This window comes from Rhinolophus sinicus, linkage group LG03 (assembly GCF_036562045.2).
Source record: "Rhinolophus sinicus isolate RSC01 linkage group LG03, ASM3656204v1, whole genome shotgun sequence".
Taxonomy (NCBI): Eukaryota; Metazoa; Chordata; class Mammalia; order Chiroptera; family Rhinolophidae; genus Rhinolophus; species Rhinolophus sinicus.
The window spans coordinates 55,561,818-55,573,875 of record NC_133753.1 but is presented as its reverse complement, the minus strand read 5'-3'; the positions used below and the strand labels follow the sequence as shown (position 1 = coordinate 55,573,875).

Genomic DNA, 12,058 nt, shown 5'->3' with positions numbered 1-12,058 from the left:
CTCATATCCGTCCGCCCGATGCTTTCTGGGACTTGTAGTTTATAGGTGCAGCCGCATCTCCCCGCCTTTTCCGGCCTATTCTGATCTCTTCTGTTCCAGGAGGTTTACTAGTGTTTCCATCTTCTCATACTCTCCTCGTCCCATCGCCTCCTCGTCCTTTGCTCTGCAGCCACCCAGATTTTCTTCTGGGCGCTCCAAAGTTCTGTTCTGCTTCCCTCCACTAGTCTTTCCTCCTCAGCTTCACCTCCTTAACCCTGTTCATCTTTCACATCCCCAGTCCTGCATCACTGCCTCAGGAAAGCTCGTCCTGAGCCCCATACACTAGGTCAACTCCACCTCTTAAATGCTATCACATCTCTGTATTCTTCCTCAACAACACACACTGTATCACTAGACAGTAAATGTTTTGATTACTTTATTAATGTCCCTTTTCCTGCTCAGATAAGCTACATCACTCAGGTTTGCTTGTATTTCACTCCCAGAACCCAGCATTTCCTAGATATTCAATAAATATCTGACGAAGGTCCGTTCTTTTGTCTACTCCTGGGGATCTACTGCCACAACTTCACTGCGACTGCTAGTGCCATACTCCTCCAATGACTTTCTTAATTGCTGAATTCATTGGCTTTACATTTAATCCTCACTCTACTTGCCATCTGAATACGTAACTACTGGCAATACTTGGCTGTTCCAATGAAGTGCTCTCAGAAACCAGCAAATAAGATTGCCCTCTAAGAGTTGAACTAGTGAAAAGAAACAGGTAATGAATGCAGTTCTGTGGAAATTTTGAAACCATCAAAACAACTGGGGTGTCCTTATAGAATCTCAGACAAGAAGACTTGTATTAGGATTGCAATTTAAAAAATGAGAGTTATACTACACTCCTTTAGGAGAAAGGAAGGGATTTGTCTGGCGATAAAGTATTTAAAATACAAGGGTTCAAGAGGCCAGCTCTTTGACAATGATATCGCTTGAGCTGGGTCAGTTAAGAAACTTTGCAAGCTCAACTAAATTTGTTCTCAGAAAGGAGAATGCACTAGTTAGGCTAACTGGAGCATCTAACAGTTGTATTTTTATTAATAAACTAGCATTCTGGAATTTGGGGGGGTGTCAAAAAACATATACAAGGGGACACTTTGGTCAACGTTGCTCAAGCAGTAGTTCGCCGTGATCAGAAGTGTCTGGATGCTGATGGTAACCACTTTGATCACCTCTTATAATTGCAGAAGTCAAACGTGACTTGTATTCATCTTTTGTTATCAGTATATACTGAGTATTACAATTTTAATACAGTGTTCCTTTCTTAAAACGTGTACATATTTTTTTGGCACCCTCTTTATATCCCATATCAATGTATGGGTTAAAATCTGATAGTCACATACACATTAAAAAAAAAATCATTATACCTGGCTTTGTATAAAGAGACTATGTTCCTGAAAGATAGCATGAGGGCAAGGTTAAATTTCTGGGAGGCTGACTTTGGTCAATGGAGAATTCACAAAGGCCAATACCCCAATGTGGGGACCTGAGTGGGAAGCCATCCTTCCCCAATTAACACCCCTCTGCATCATCAACCATGAACCTTAATGTTTAAAATTGCACACTGATCACCAACACCCTGTTTCTTAAAACTTTCTTCTCTTGGTCACTAGGATACCATTGTCTTAGTCTCTCCTATTTCTCTGGCCAGTCCTTCTTAATCTCCTTTGTTGAGTCTTTATCTGCCTCCTAATGGGAGAATTGTAACAATTCTGTCCTTGGCTCCCCTTCTCTTCTAGTTCTACCCTCTCCAAAAGATCACTTCCACCCTCATAGCTTTAACTGCCATCCATATATTCTAGATCAGTACTGTCCAATAGATCTTTCTGTGATGATGGAAATACTCTGTCTGTGCTGTCTAATATAGTAGTCACAGCCATATAGCACTATTGAGCAGTTTAAATGTGAGGAAATGAATTTTAAATGTCATTTAAATTTAATTAACTAAATTAGCCACAGGGATTAGAAATCAGAGAAAACCTATTGAGATTCTCATTAGATCTGAAGCAAGGTCCAAACATTGATGTTTAACCAAAGCTCCCCCTGGTGATTCTGATGCACAGTGCACCAAAGAATTTTGGGGCTTAGAACTTGGTAGGTGTGTAAAATCTTTTAAAAAGATCAGGGGTCTTTTTGAGGTTTAGGTGCCCTTAGCTCAAGAGAGTTTGTAGGAGTGAGTAAAGTAGATGAGAGAATGTCCCACCACATCCATTCCGCAAACATCTGAGAAAGGAAGTCCACTTATATCATTGCTAATATTGCAGCAAATACCGAGAACAGAAGACATTTTTAATAAAAGGAAGAGACAGGAAGAGACTGGGAGATCAACTAAGGGAAACCGAGTGAGACACGGAGTGCCAAAAACCCTGAGGATAAATGGTGACTTCTGTGAGCAAAGCCTAGGGAAACTTACCTAAATAAGCAGTCCAGATAACTATAAAGAGAGCAGTTTCCACAACTTGAGTGTTGGAAGTAGAACCTAGAAAGTGGAGGATACCACTTCTTTAGGGATTAAGTGAGATGGGAAACTTTATATAAACTGGGAAGGTTGAAACAGAAAAGTGTTGAACAGATTAAAAAGAACGATGAATAGTGGGGTTTGGAAAACTTTAAACCTTTAAAATCTCATAAAATATTTGCCGCAGTGTGTTTCTAAAACTTCCCTCAACTGTATTTCCATGTCTCCTGACATTATAAGAAGTTGAATGGCCCCTGAATTGTTTTAGGATATTCCTTTCTAAAGTCTATTGTATTAATCAGTCTTTTGTTTTTTTGCCCCTAATGATTAACAGGCATTGCCTTATTATATCACACAGCAAATTATAAACTTGGTTGCCAAGAATATTGATGAAAAGTATATTTTAATGCCAGGCCATAACTACTAGTGGAAAAAAGGAAAAAAGAAAAAAGAGGCAAAATGCCAGTGTAGTAGAATGGAAAAATCGTAAGCTTTAACTTAGATTTGAATCCTGGCTTTTACACTTACTGTGTGACGTTGAGCAAGCTCTTCAAGCCTCCCTTTCTTTCACTGTAAAATATATTCATGCTGAAGTATGGCTTTAAGTGTTAATATAAATTGCTTACAGTGCCTGGCACATAGTAGGCATTCATATTATTTTCCTCCTCCCACAGTGTCCAAGTTTAATACACGTATCTCTCACAGATAATCCATGATGGAGTAGAATGGGCTGATTCCAATAGGGATTGAGTGAATTCCTACTATGATGAAAAGACCACTCCCTCTCTAGACCGATACTGTGTTCCTAAGTCTAGTAGACCATACGAGTGTCATATACCAAAATTTTAAGTGACCATCTCTGTAAAGTGATAGCCAGCAGGTCAGACAGAGGGAGGGATTTTCATGTTTAGTTTATATAATTATGTAGTATGAAAAAAAATTTTTAAATAATAAACATTGCATAAATTTTAAAATTAAAATTTAAAAAGAATCACTGCTTCATTCACAAAACAAATTAGGGAAGAGTGAAGTTTCTGAAGGAGAAATTTTTTCCTTTCTTTAACCCTCTGGGAATGACAGATACCGTACCTAGTGGGGAAAATGACAAGAGGAGAGAAACTTTTGTTGTTTTTGTTGGGTGTCTTTCAGCCAACTGCCATTTTATAACTTATTAATATTTTTCCTTCTCATCTGATAAGAAAACTTCCAAAGATATTTTTCCTTCTCATATGATAAGAAAATTTTCAAAGACTTTCTGCATGTATTTGTGACCTAGAGCTCCATTTTAAAGGTAATCATCTGCGACTCATTTTGTTAGTCTGTAAAACTGCCAAGTGAACCTGCAGCAAGTGAGGAAATCTCTATTATCTACCATAGGTAGTATCACTGTTGATTGTCTGCTGGTATCTTTACCTGCTTGTCAACACTCAATCTAGTGACATAATTTGTGACTACAAAGAGGAGCCATGCCATGTAGGAGGTGTGGTAAAGTTTTAGCCTACGGAAAAAAAAAGGGTGAAAAAAGAATCATTATGATACAGTACAAGGCAAGCGAGAGCAGACAGGTCCTGGGTGACGCTATCTCACTGGGAGAAACAACATGGGTAAAAAAGTTTCTAAGAGGTAGAGGGACAAAATGTTTCTCTTGCACAAACTTGCCAGGAAGAGCACAAGATGCACCCAGATGCTTCAATCATCTTGACATTTTCTAAAATAATGCTCCATAAGGTGGAAAACCATGTACTAGAAAGAATTCTGGAAAGATTACAATGTGGTAGCCACGTAAAAAGACACCTACTTACAATATACGTTACTAATTTTTGGATTACTGGAGAGGTCAAAGAAGCAATAACTTTAAAAAAATTTGAAAAGCACAAGTGTTTTAACTACTTGGTGTTTTTCAAGTTTTATATAAAATTACCCATATTGACTTTGCTCAAATGTGTAAGTCTAGATACGTGTATTGAAATCCTTATCCCAAGAATTAGATAACAGAATTTAGGAAGAATTAGATAACATCTCCCCCACTCCTCCCATTAACGATACTCTCACCCCATTTTCTTAATCACACAGACCTAGAAAGGTCAGCGGATTCTTGGAGTCAGTCCCATCAGATACCATTAGAGCGAGGACTACAATCCAAAGCTTTTGGGGCCCAATACCATGTTGTTTTCACACAGACTGAAGGTTGAGAACAATCTTCATAAATTTGTGCCAATCAAAACTTTTTTTTCTTTAGTTTTATAAAATATAAATAGACTTTTCTCTTTTAGCTGGTATTTTAAAATAAATTTGTAAGAGACTTCTTGCTGACCCCCCATCCCACAGCCTACAGCCCCACACTCATCACCTGTCCAGATCTTTTGAATAGTCTACTCATTAGCCAGGCCCCCAAATAAAGACCTTCCCGTCTCCCAAATTCCACATTGCTCATCTGGTTCTAGCTCCCAGGTCTCCTGGGTCTGGCCTACCTGAGTGGTACGTATTTTCTAACCCGTACTTGCAGCTTTGTCCCATTATTCCCAGTATCTGTGCCTTGTTATCTGATCTGCTGTTGCCCACTGTCCCTGCACAAACATCTAACACCACTCTTCTTTCTCAGGGGGATGGAGGGAAGGCTTTTGATGCATTCAGTCAAGTTCCCTTGCTCAGTGGTTTCCTCAGGTGCCGACTGCCTTCCTTTGTGACCCAGAATAAGAAAGTAATTGGGACAAGGCTCAAGACATCTCCCCCACTCCTCCCGTCAGTGGTAAAGCTAGAGTGGAAACTGTCTGATGGCTACCAGAAATCTACTCCATCACATAAATGTCTCATTTGAAAATAAAAGCCAAATACACGTTTCTTTGTTTTTTGCATATATTTACAATATAAATACTAATTTGTTTTCAAAGTACATATTCTTTTAACAATTTGCAAAAGTTATCTAGCATGAGACAGCAATTTAATGTAAAGCTTCTGTAGTAGTGATTAAGGAAAAATAGAACTGTGTGGGTCATAAGGGATCCTAGGAGGGATACGAATGGGCATGATGATCTGAACTTGCACAGGGAACCGGAAGCAGCTGAGCCCGCATTGCACTGCTAATACAGAGTGTTACAGGACCACTGTGTGAGCCAGCAACCTGGAAGGGACGTTGTAAAAATTAAACTTGGGAGATATAAAAAGTACACATGCTTGCATAGTGCGTTAATCTTAAAGAAGCTCAACATTTCATTCTCATTTTCAATAACTTAAAATGTATAGTACTTAAAACACATCACACAAAATTAAAGACTTGTGCATATATTTCAGATTTCAACATTAATGTCAAAAATACATAGTATGATTTTACATAGGATTTGTGCTACATTAGAATACTAGAGACAAACATTACTTGAGTATTAAGGAAAACATTAAATATTAAATAACTGAGAAATAAAATGTGTAAACACTAATCTAACCGGGGGTTTTACTATTGCAACATGTCCAATGAAGTGGTTTCAACAGTACAAAAAGGCTTAGGACATGAGTGTTTCCAGTCTACTTGGAATATGTGGATCTCATTCCAGGAATCCTTTAATGAAGACTGGTCCAGGATAACAGGAGAGGACCCACTCTCCTGGTTGTTAATTTGGTACACTCTGTTCTACACTAATTTTTTACTTTCAAACTTGGGTACTGAGCAAATACTTTAAAATATCACTCCTTATCAACATCTTGGTGAATATTGAGGGTTTGTTGGCGATTCAGTGTAAGATTTGAGTTCGTATGCAGCACCGCTATCAACTTCCATTGACTTTCTAGAGAACAGGAGTCGTACATCTCTATGGAGGTAGATCTTTCCAGATTTAGAACTCTGGAACCTAAACAAACAAACAAACAAACAAAAAGATGCATCATTTCAGGGAATGAGTCTTTAAAACAACAACAAAAAGACCCCATGAATAATTAAAATTTAAAGGTAGGAAGAATTAGTCTTGCCACAATGTTAATAGTAACTTTTTAACAAGATATTTAAAGTCTTAGATTGCCAAAGCACGTGCAGCTATTTAAGTGTCTCTCCCTTGCTGTTCCCTAAACACTTCATACTTCTTTTCCCTCTCACAATGCCAGACATGCTTCCTTCTGTAAATCTGGGTTTCACGTACAATTCTACTTTTCATCCCTGACACCACAGCACATGCACCTTTCCTCATCTACAGTGTCAAGTTTCAGTTCAAATGAGCCAATTATACTACATTTGGGCTTTGCAAGCCTAGCGTCTTCTAGCCACGCAGATTGATCCTTTTCACATAACTCACCCTCCTCCCACAATTGGAGTACATTAAAATAGATTCCACACTTGAAAAGTCACCACAGAAAATAATCAAGTTTTGAGGACAATTACAGGAAGAGAAAGGACTGCTATCAACAGCAGTGGCTATATAAAGCCTAATCATCATTAAAAATGAGAAAAGTTAGTAATAAAATAAAATGGTTACCAAAACTGTATGTAGAACAACTTCTATGCCCTGCTAATATCTATAGCGTAATAGAGGGGGCTGGAATCCTTCATCAGATAAATTTTTCTGGCAGATAGTCAAACATACCATTTAGTGCTAATTCCTCTGGTTTTCCCTTTGCATAACAGAGGTACTCTCTGGTTTGTGGATTTTATTCCTATATTGGCTGGAAATTTTGGCTGTCAGTTGTGTATATTAAAACAGACCTCTCTGTCTCACCCTTTTCTTCTTTCTGAAATTTTTCACCATCTCACTCTGAAGGAGAACATGGTGAGCTTTGGGAACTATGCCATACTTGGCAAAGAAGTTTCTTTAGAGCATTTAAAGTATCTAATCATTAGGTGGGGATTATAAAAGCGGGGGTAGTTGATTTTTACTTTGGTAAATCTTGGTTCCATATGGTTAAGGTTGTTCGACTTGAAGAGAGAGGAATGGTATCAAATGGAAGTTTAGAGTTGAATCTTTTCCTGGATTAGGCTGGGAGTTATTTTTTCAGCCTGCTATTTTCTACCATTTCTCTTTTAAAAAGTCTTCTTAGTCTGTTTTGGTAGATTTTTTTTTCATTCCCGCAATCTGTGTAACATTTTCCATGAGGCTCATGTCATAAAGCTGGGTTTAAATACATGGTGCTGGTTCAACATGCCCTTAGGTGCAGAGCACCAGGCAGAGACCTCAAAGTAAGAGTACAATGGGGGGAACCAATGAACTTAACAGACTTTTTCAAGTGTGGGACTTGAGTGTACAGCTCACTCCTTCTTCTTTCCACGTCACCACAAGGCATATCTATTGAAAGATAGCTGATGGTCACCCTCAGTAACAGATTAAAGAGGTCCTCTGCCTGGACGCTGAATGGAAGGTGCCTCCTCCAGAGGAATAGGGCTCCTTGCAGTAAGGAGTTAGGAGAAGACAAATTACTCTCACTGACATGATGGATGGCTTACTATGAATGGCATCACAAAATTATTAGGAACAGAGTTACAGGCAAAAGGCTATCGAGCTCTATCTTCTTATCCAACAGTCTTGTTCATTGATCATGAGCGCTATACTCGGATTTCAGGTTGGAAAACCTTACCTTGGGATGTTGGCAACTTGAACCTCAAGGGCATACAAATGGATTCTCACAACATAGAGCTGTGAGGTGGGTAGTAAAAGTTAGAGGAAAAAATATTTCTGAACACAGTGCCTTAGACTGCTTGACCCTCCTGACTAAGAAATTTCTAGTGGAATCACTAGAATATAAACTCTGTGAGAACAGAGATTTTTGTCATAGCTGTTTCATTGTGCTTAGAAGGATGCCTAGCACATTATTTGTGGAATGAAGGAATGAAGTTTAAGAACTTCCCTGTGTAATACAGGAGCCACTAACCACAGTGGCTCTTGAGCACTTGAAATGTGGCTAGTTCAAGTTGAGTTGTGCTGTTAGTATAAAATACATACTTGATTTTAAGTACTTAGTATAACAAAAGAATGTAAAATACCATTCATAATTTTTATGTTGATTACATATTCAAATTATAACATTTGGATATATTGGGTTAAATAAAATATGTTAATCTTTCCGGTTTGCTACGACTTTTTTAATGTGGCTGCTAGAAAAAACAGAACGACATATATGGCTCACATTATAGTTCTATTGGACAGCCTGGTTTAGAAAATGTGTTTTAGGGCCCCAGATTTATCAGCATTTCTTTTTACATAAAATGCTTTATATTACACAGCTATAAATGAAAACTCCCCTAATGAACAAGTAATAATGACTGCAGGAAGATATTCCCTGTGTTTGCTGCATCTTGGCATATCATCAGGAGTTTCCAAGTTAAGCCAATTCCGAGGGGCAGTGGTCTAGTTAGAGCGAGTTTTTAAAGTAAACTGAAAATTAATTTAGAGTTGTTCTTCTAAAGTAACATATTTTCATATGTACTTGAAATATTACCTCAGATGTATGAGGTAGCGTAATAACCGTTCTTCTGTATGTCGCATGTTCTCTTTATGAACACTTCTCTTCATTTCTTGTTTAACCGGCACAGAGAAAGTTCGTTGTCGTAGGAATGTCTGATGATTGGCTGGCATATCTCGTAAGTCATATATCACAACAAACATCTTCACCACAGTCTTATTAGGATTAAATAAGGTCTATAGAAAACAATATAGAAATTATTCTTTAAAAGTGTTGATTTGACTCAAAATGATTATGCCAATAATAGATTTTTAAAATAATAAATGAATCCCAGTATATATAATTCAGTTTTGAAATTTCAGAAGTTAATGAGCTAGTATTCAGTATTTTAAAACAATGGTTCAATTTATTTTTATTTCACGATAATGTAAAATCCTGTAACAAATCAAAACCTTTAGTCACAAATTTCGTATTAATAGACAATACGTAACTTTTACTCCTTGTTCAGATTTCAAGAAATGGCTCCACTAGATTAAGCAAAATATACACCCTCTGGATTAAAACATTCCAGTTCATTTATTTCAAACATTAGCTTCATTAAAGTGTACCAACTGCAAATTTCTCAAAACAGAATTTTAATTTTCCTCACATTTTAATAGTGAGTAAACAGAATTTTAAAAAAACAAAATCATGGTAAAACTACACTTTTTGGTGTGCTAGGTTGATATGGTTATTACAAAACTTAAAATATAAAAATATATTCTCAAAAGGGAGATTTTTTTCCTACTTGGAAATGTATCTAAGTTTAAAAAATAAACATTATTAGTTACAAAGTAGGCTAAATAATACTTCATGTTCTCACAGTTGGATTGATTTCAAAAACTGCAGCAACGCTTTTTTTTTAATCATCATCAATATTATAATATACCAAAATACGTATCCTTAGTGAAGACTGAATTAAATTCAATTGATACTTGGCTATTAATAATCAAAGACATATACTTTTAAAAATACTGGTTTATAGACAAAACCCCAAGCTGCTGATCTGACTTTAACCAAATTACCAACACATCAATAGGTAACTTGGTGCCCATGCTTTCAGAAGCTCATCCGTGGCACTGGACATCACTCACTGAATCAAAATGAGAAATATATCAATATTATGATCCAATCTTTTAAAATCTAGTGAGTCTTAAGATTAAGGCTAATACATTCAACAACCACACAACTAGTAAGCCAGGAGTTCAAACCATGTTTATACATAATTAAACTATATAAGGAACAAAATACCTAAATTTCAGATTTAAAATTAACCATTAAAGTTGGCAGTCCTCAAACAAGAGATGCCCTGCTGCCTCTGTGTTTAGGCCTCATTATCATGACAACTGATAACTAGCTTTCCAGCGACTCAAACTTTCCCCTGAGCTACACAGCCAGAAAAATCTTACTTTAATATGCAGTGCTGCTTCTTCAGTAAAATATCTATATGTATATATTGCAACACACAAACACATAGTACTGTGTTTCATTCCTGTGTGACATCATACAAGCACATGTATAGACTCCTTTGCTGGACTAGAACAAAGGTGATGAGTAACAGTGGTGAAGGAAGTACTGATCGCACTGACGCCAAAGGTCATACAAAGGCTGAATTATACCAGAGCCTGAGTATGAGGAACTCTGTTCGACTCCCCCCCACCCCTTTTAATTTCAGCTTTACTGAGGTATAATTGAGCTAGACAATTTTCAGTCTGCAAGAGCCAACTCTGTAATAGACTTCTGGGCTTTTAGGATTATCCTGGATCTGACTTGGAGAAGAACTCAGTGGTAAAGGGGCCTTGGTATCCAGTGACTCTTCTGAGAACCCTAGACCAAGGATGACGAAGGATTGCGCTGGGCTAGAAGAGTTCTCCTGAACCCAAGCTAGATCGACACAAAAGGAAAGATGGCTTCTCTGCCCTGCCATCTGTCAGACGACATTTCTGCTTTGTGTAACCACTTCATTAGATCAATTTAGAAATTATTACACTAGGGATAATGTAATTTTGTTTCCCACGTTTTCCTGCCAAAGCAATACTAACATTTAGGGTCTCTTTTTAAATAGGTCAATCTCAATCTGGCAATGGAAGGCACTGGTTATGCTACATTCTAATTATATTGAAAATTGCTCTATTTAAGTCATGTAAACTGTCATATACTATTTTTCTAAAGCATTCACCTTGATTAGCTTATTAATGCTTCCTCTTATGGAGTCCCCAAATGGTCATTCCTGGGGCAGAGCAGGGAAACTCCAAAGAAAGCTGCAGCCCCACTGTTACTTACCAAAGTTGTTGCAGCAGCAGTAGCAGGAGAAAGGGCTAAGTTCTACATGTATGTGAGAGAATGATTATTGCAATTGTAGGCTATAAAACACATACCACTTGTATTGTTCCTGAAGGAGGTACTCGATAACCCCTTTTACCAAGGGACTCTAAAGTAATCACACCCTTGAAATGAAAGAAGACAAATTGATTACAAACTGATGCATAGGTATATAAAAGACTAAAATAATATTAATCGTGTAATTACCAAAATTGCAGCATCTATTTGTATGGAAAACCATTCACATTGAATGAACAGAGATACATTCTATGAGTGTGAAACAGTGAGGGTCCCACTGGTATAGAAACAATTAATTTACTGTTTTTCCTGGAGATGTTGCAATAAATAATATATAACATCAAATATATAATAAATAACAAATATATCAAATACATGACAAACATATAACATCATATTGCTTGAAATTTCTATTAAGATATAGAAGTAAGGAGTTCCTTAACTAAAAAGGATAAAGGAGATGACAGGGCATACCCTTGTGTCATGTGGGAAGAGGGAAATTAACAAGCAAAACAATTTATTGATCTTTGGACATATAAAAAAAGCAGGAATGTGGAAGGGTCTAAGTCTCAGCCAAAAAAGAAGTCAATTCTCCAGTCAGTGAATTTGGTCATATATATGGATTTCTGAGTAGAGACGGACCAGCATTATCAGTATCATCTGCGAACTTGTTAGAAATGCAGAACTTCTGGCTTCTCCCCAGACCTACCAAATAAAATCTGCATTTTAACAAGATTCCCCATATGATATCATACATACATTAAAGTTTGAGAAGCACTGCTGTACAGTAGTTTTCTGAGGAGG

The 12,058-nt window shown here is 37.2% G+C and overlaps 1 protein-coding gene across 11 annotated transcripts in view; it reads right to left on the bottom strand.

The window, feature by feature from the left end:
• Window positions 1–5,335: 5,335 nt before the first annotated feature.
• Window positions 5,336–12,058, bottom strand: part of ATOSA (atos homolog A) — a 110,861-nt gene continuing 104,138 nt past the window's right edge. For 10 of the 11 annotated variants that reach the window (XM_019747072.2, XM_019747075.2, XM_019747077.2 and 7 more), the window contains 3 exons: window positions 11,293–11,361; window positions 8,912–9,111; window positions 5,336–6,339 (listed from right to left, as the gene is read on the bottom strand). In XM_019747072.2, the coding sequence (XP_019602631.2) occupies window positions 6,186–6,339; window positions 8,912–9,111; window positions 11,293–11,361 (423 nt within the window). In that variant the 3' untranslated portion in view covers window positions 5,336–6,185. Of the gene's footprint in view, window positions 6,340–8,911; window positions 9,112–11,197; window positions 11,362–12,058 lie in introns of those variants that run through there. The other variant, XR_002138657.2, reaches the window with a different exon arrangement.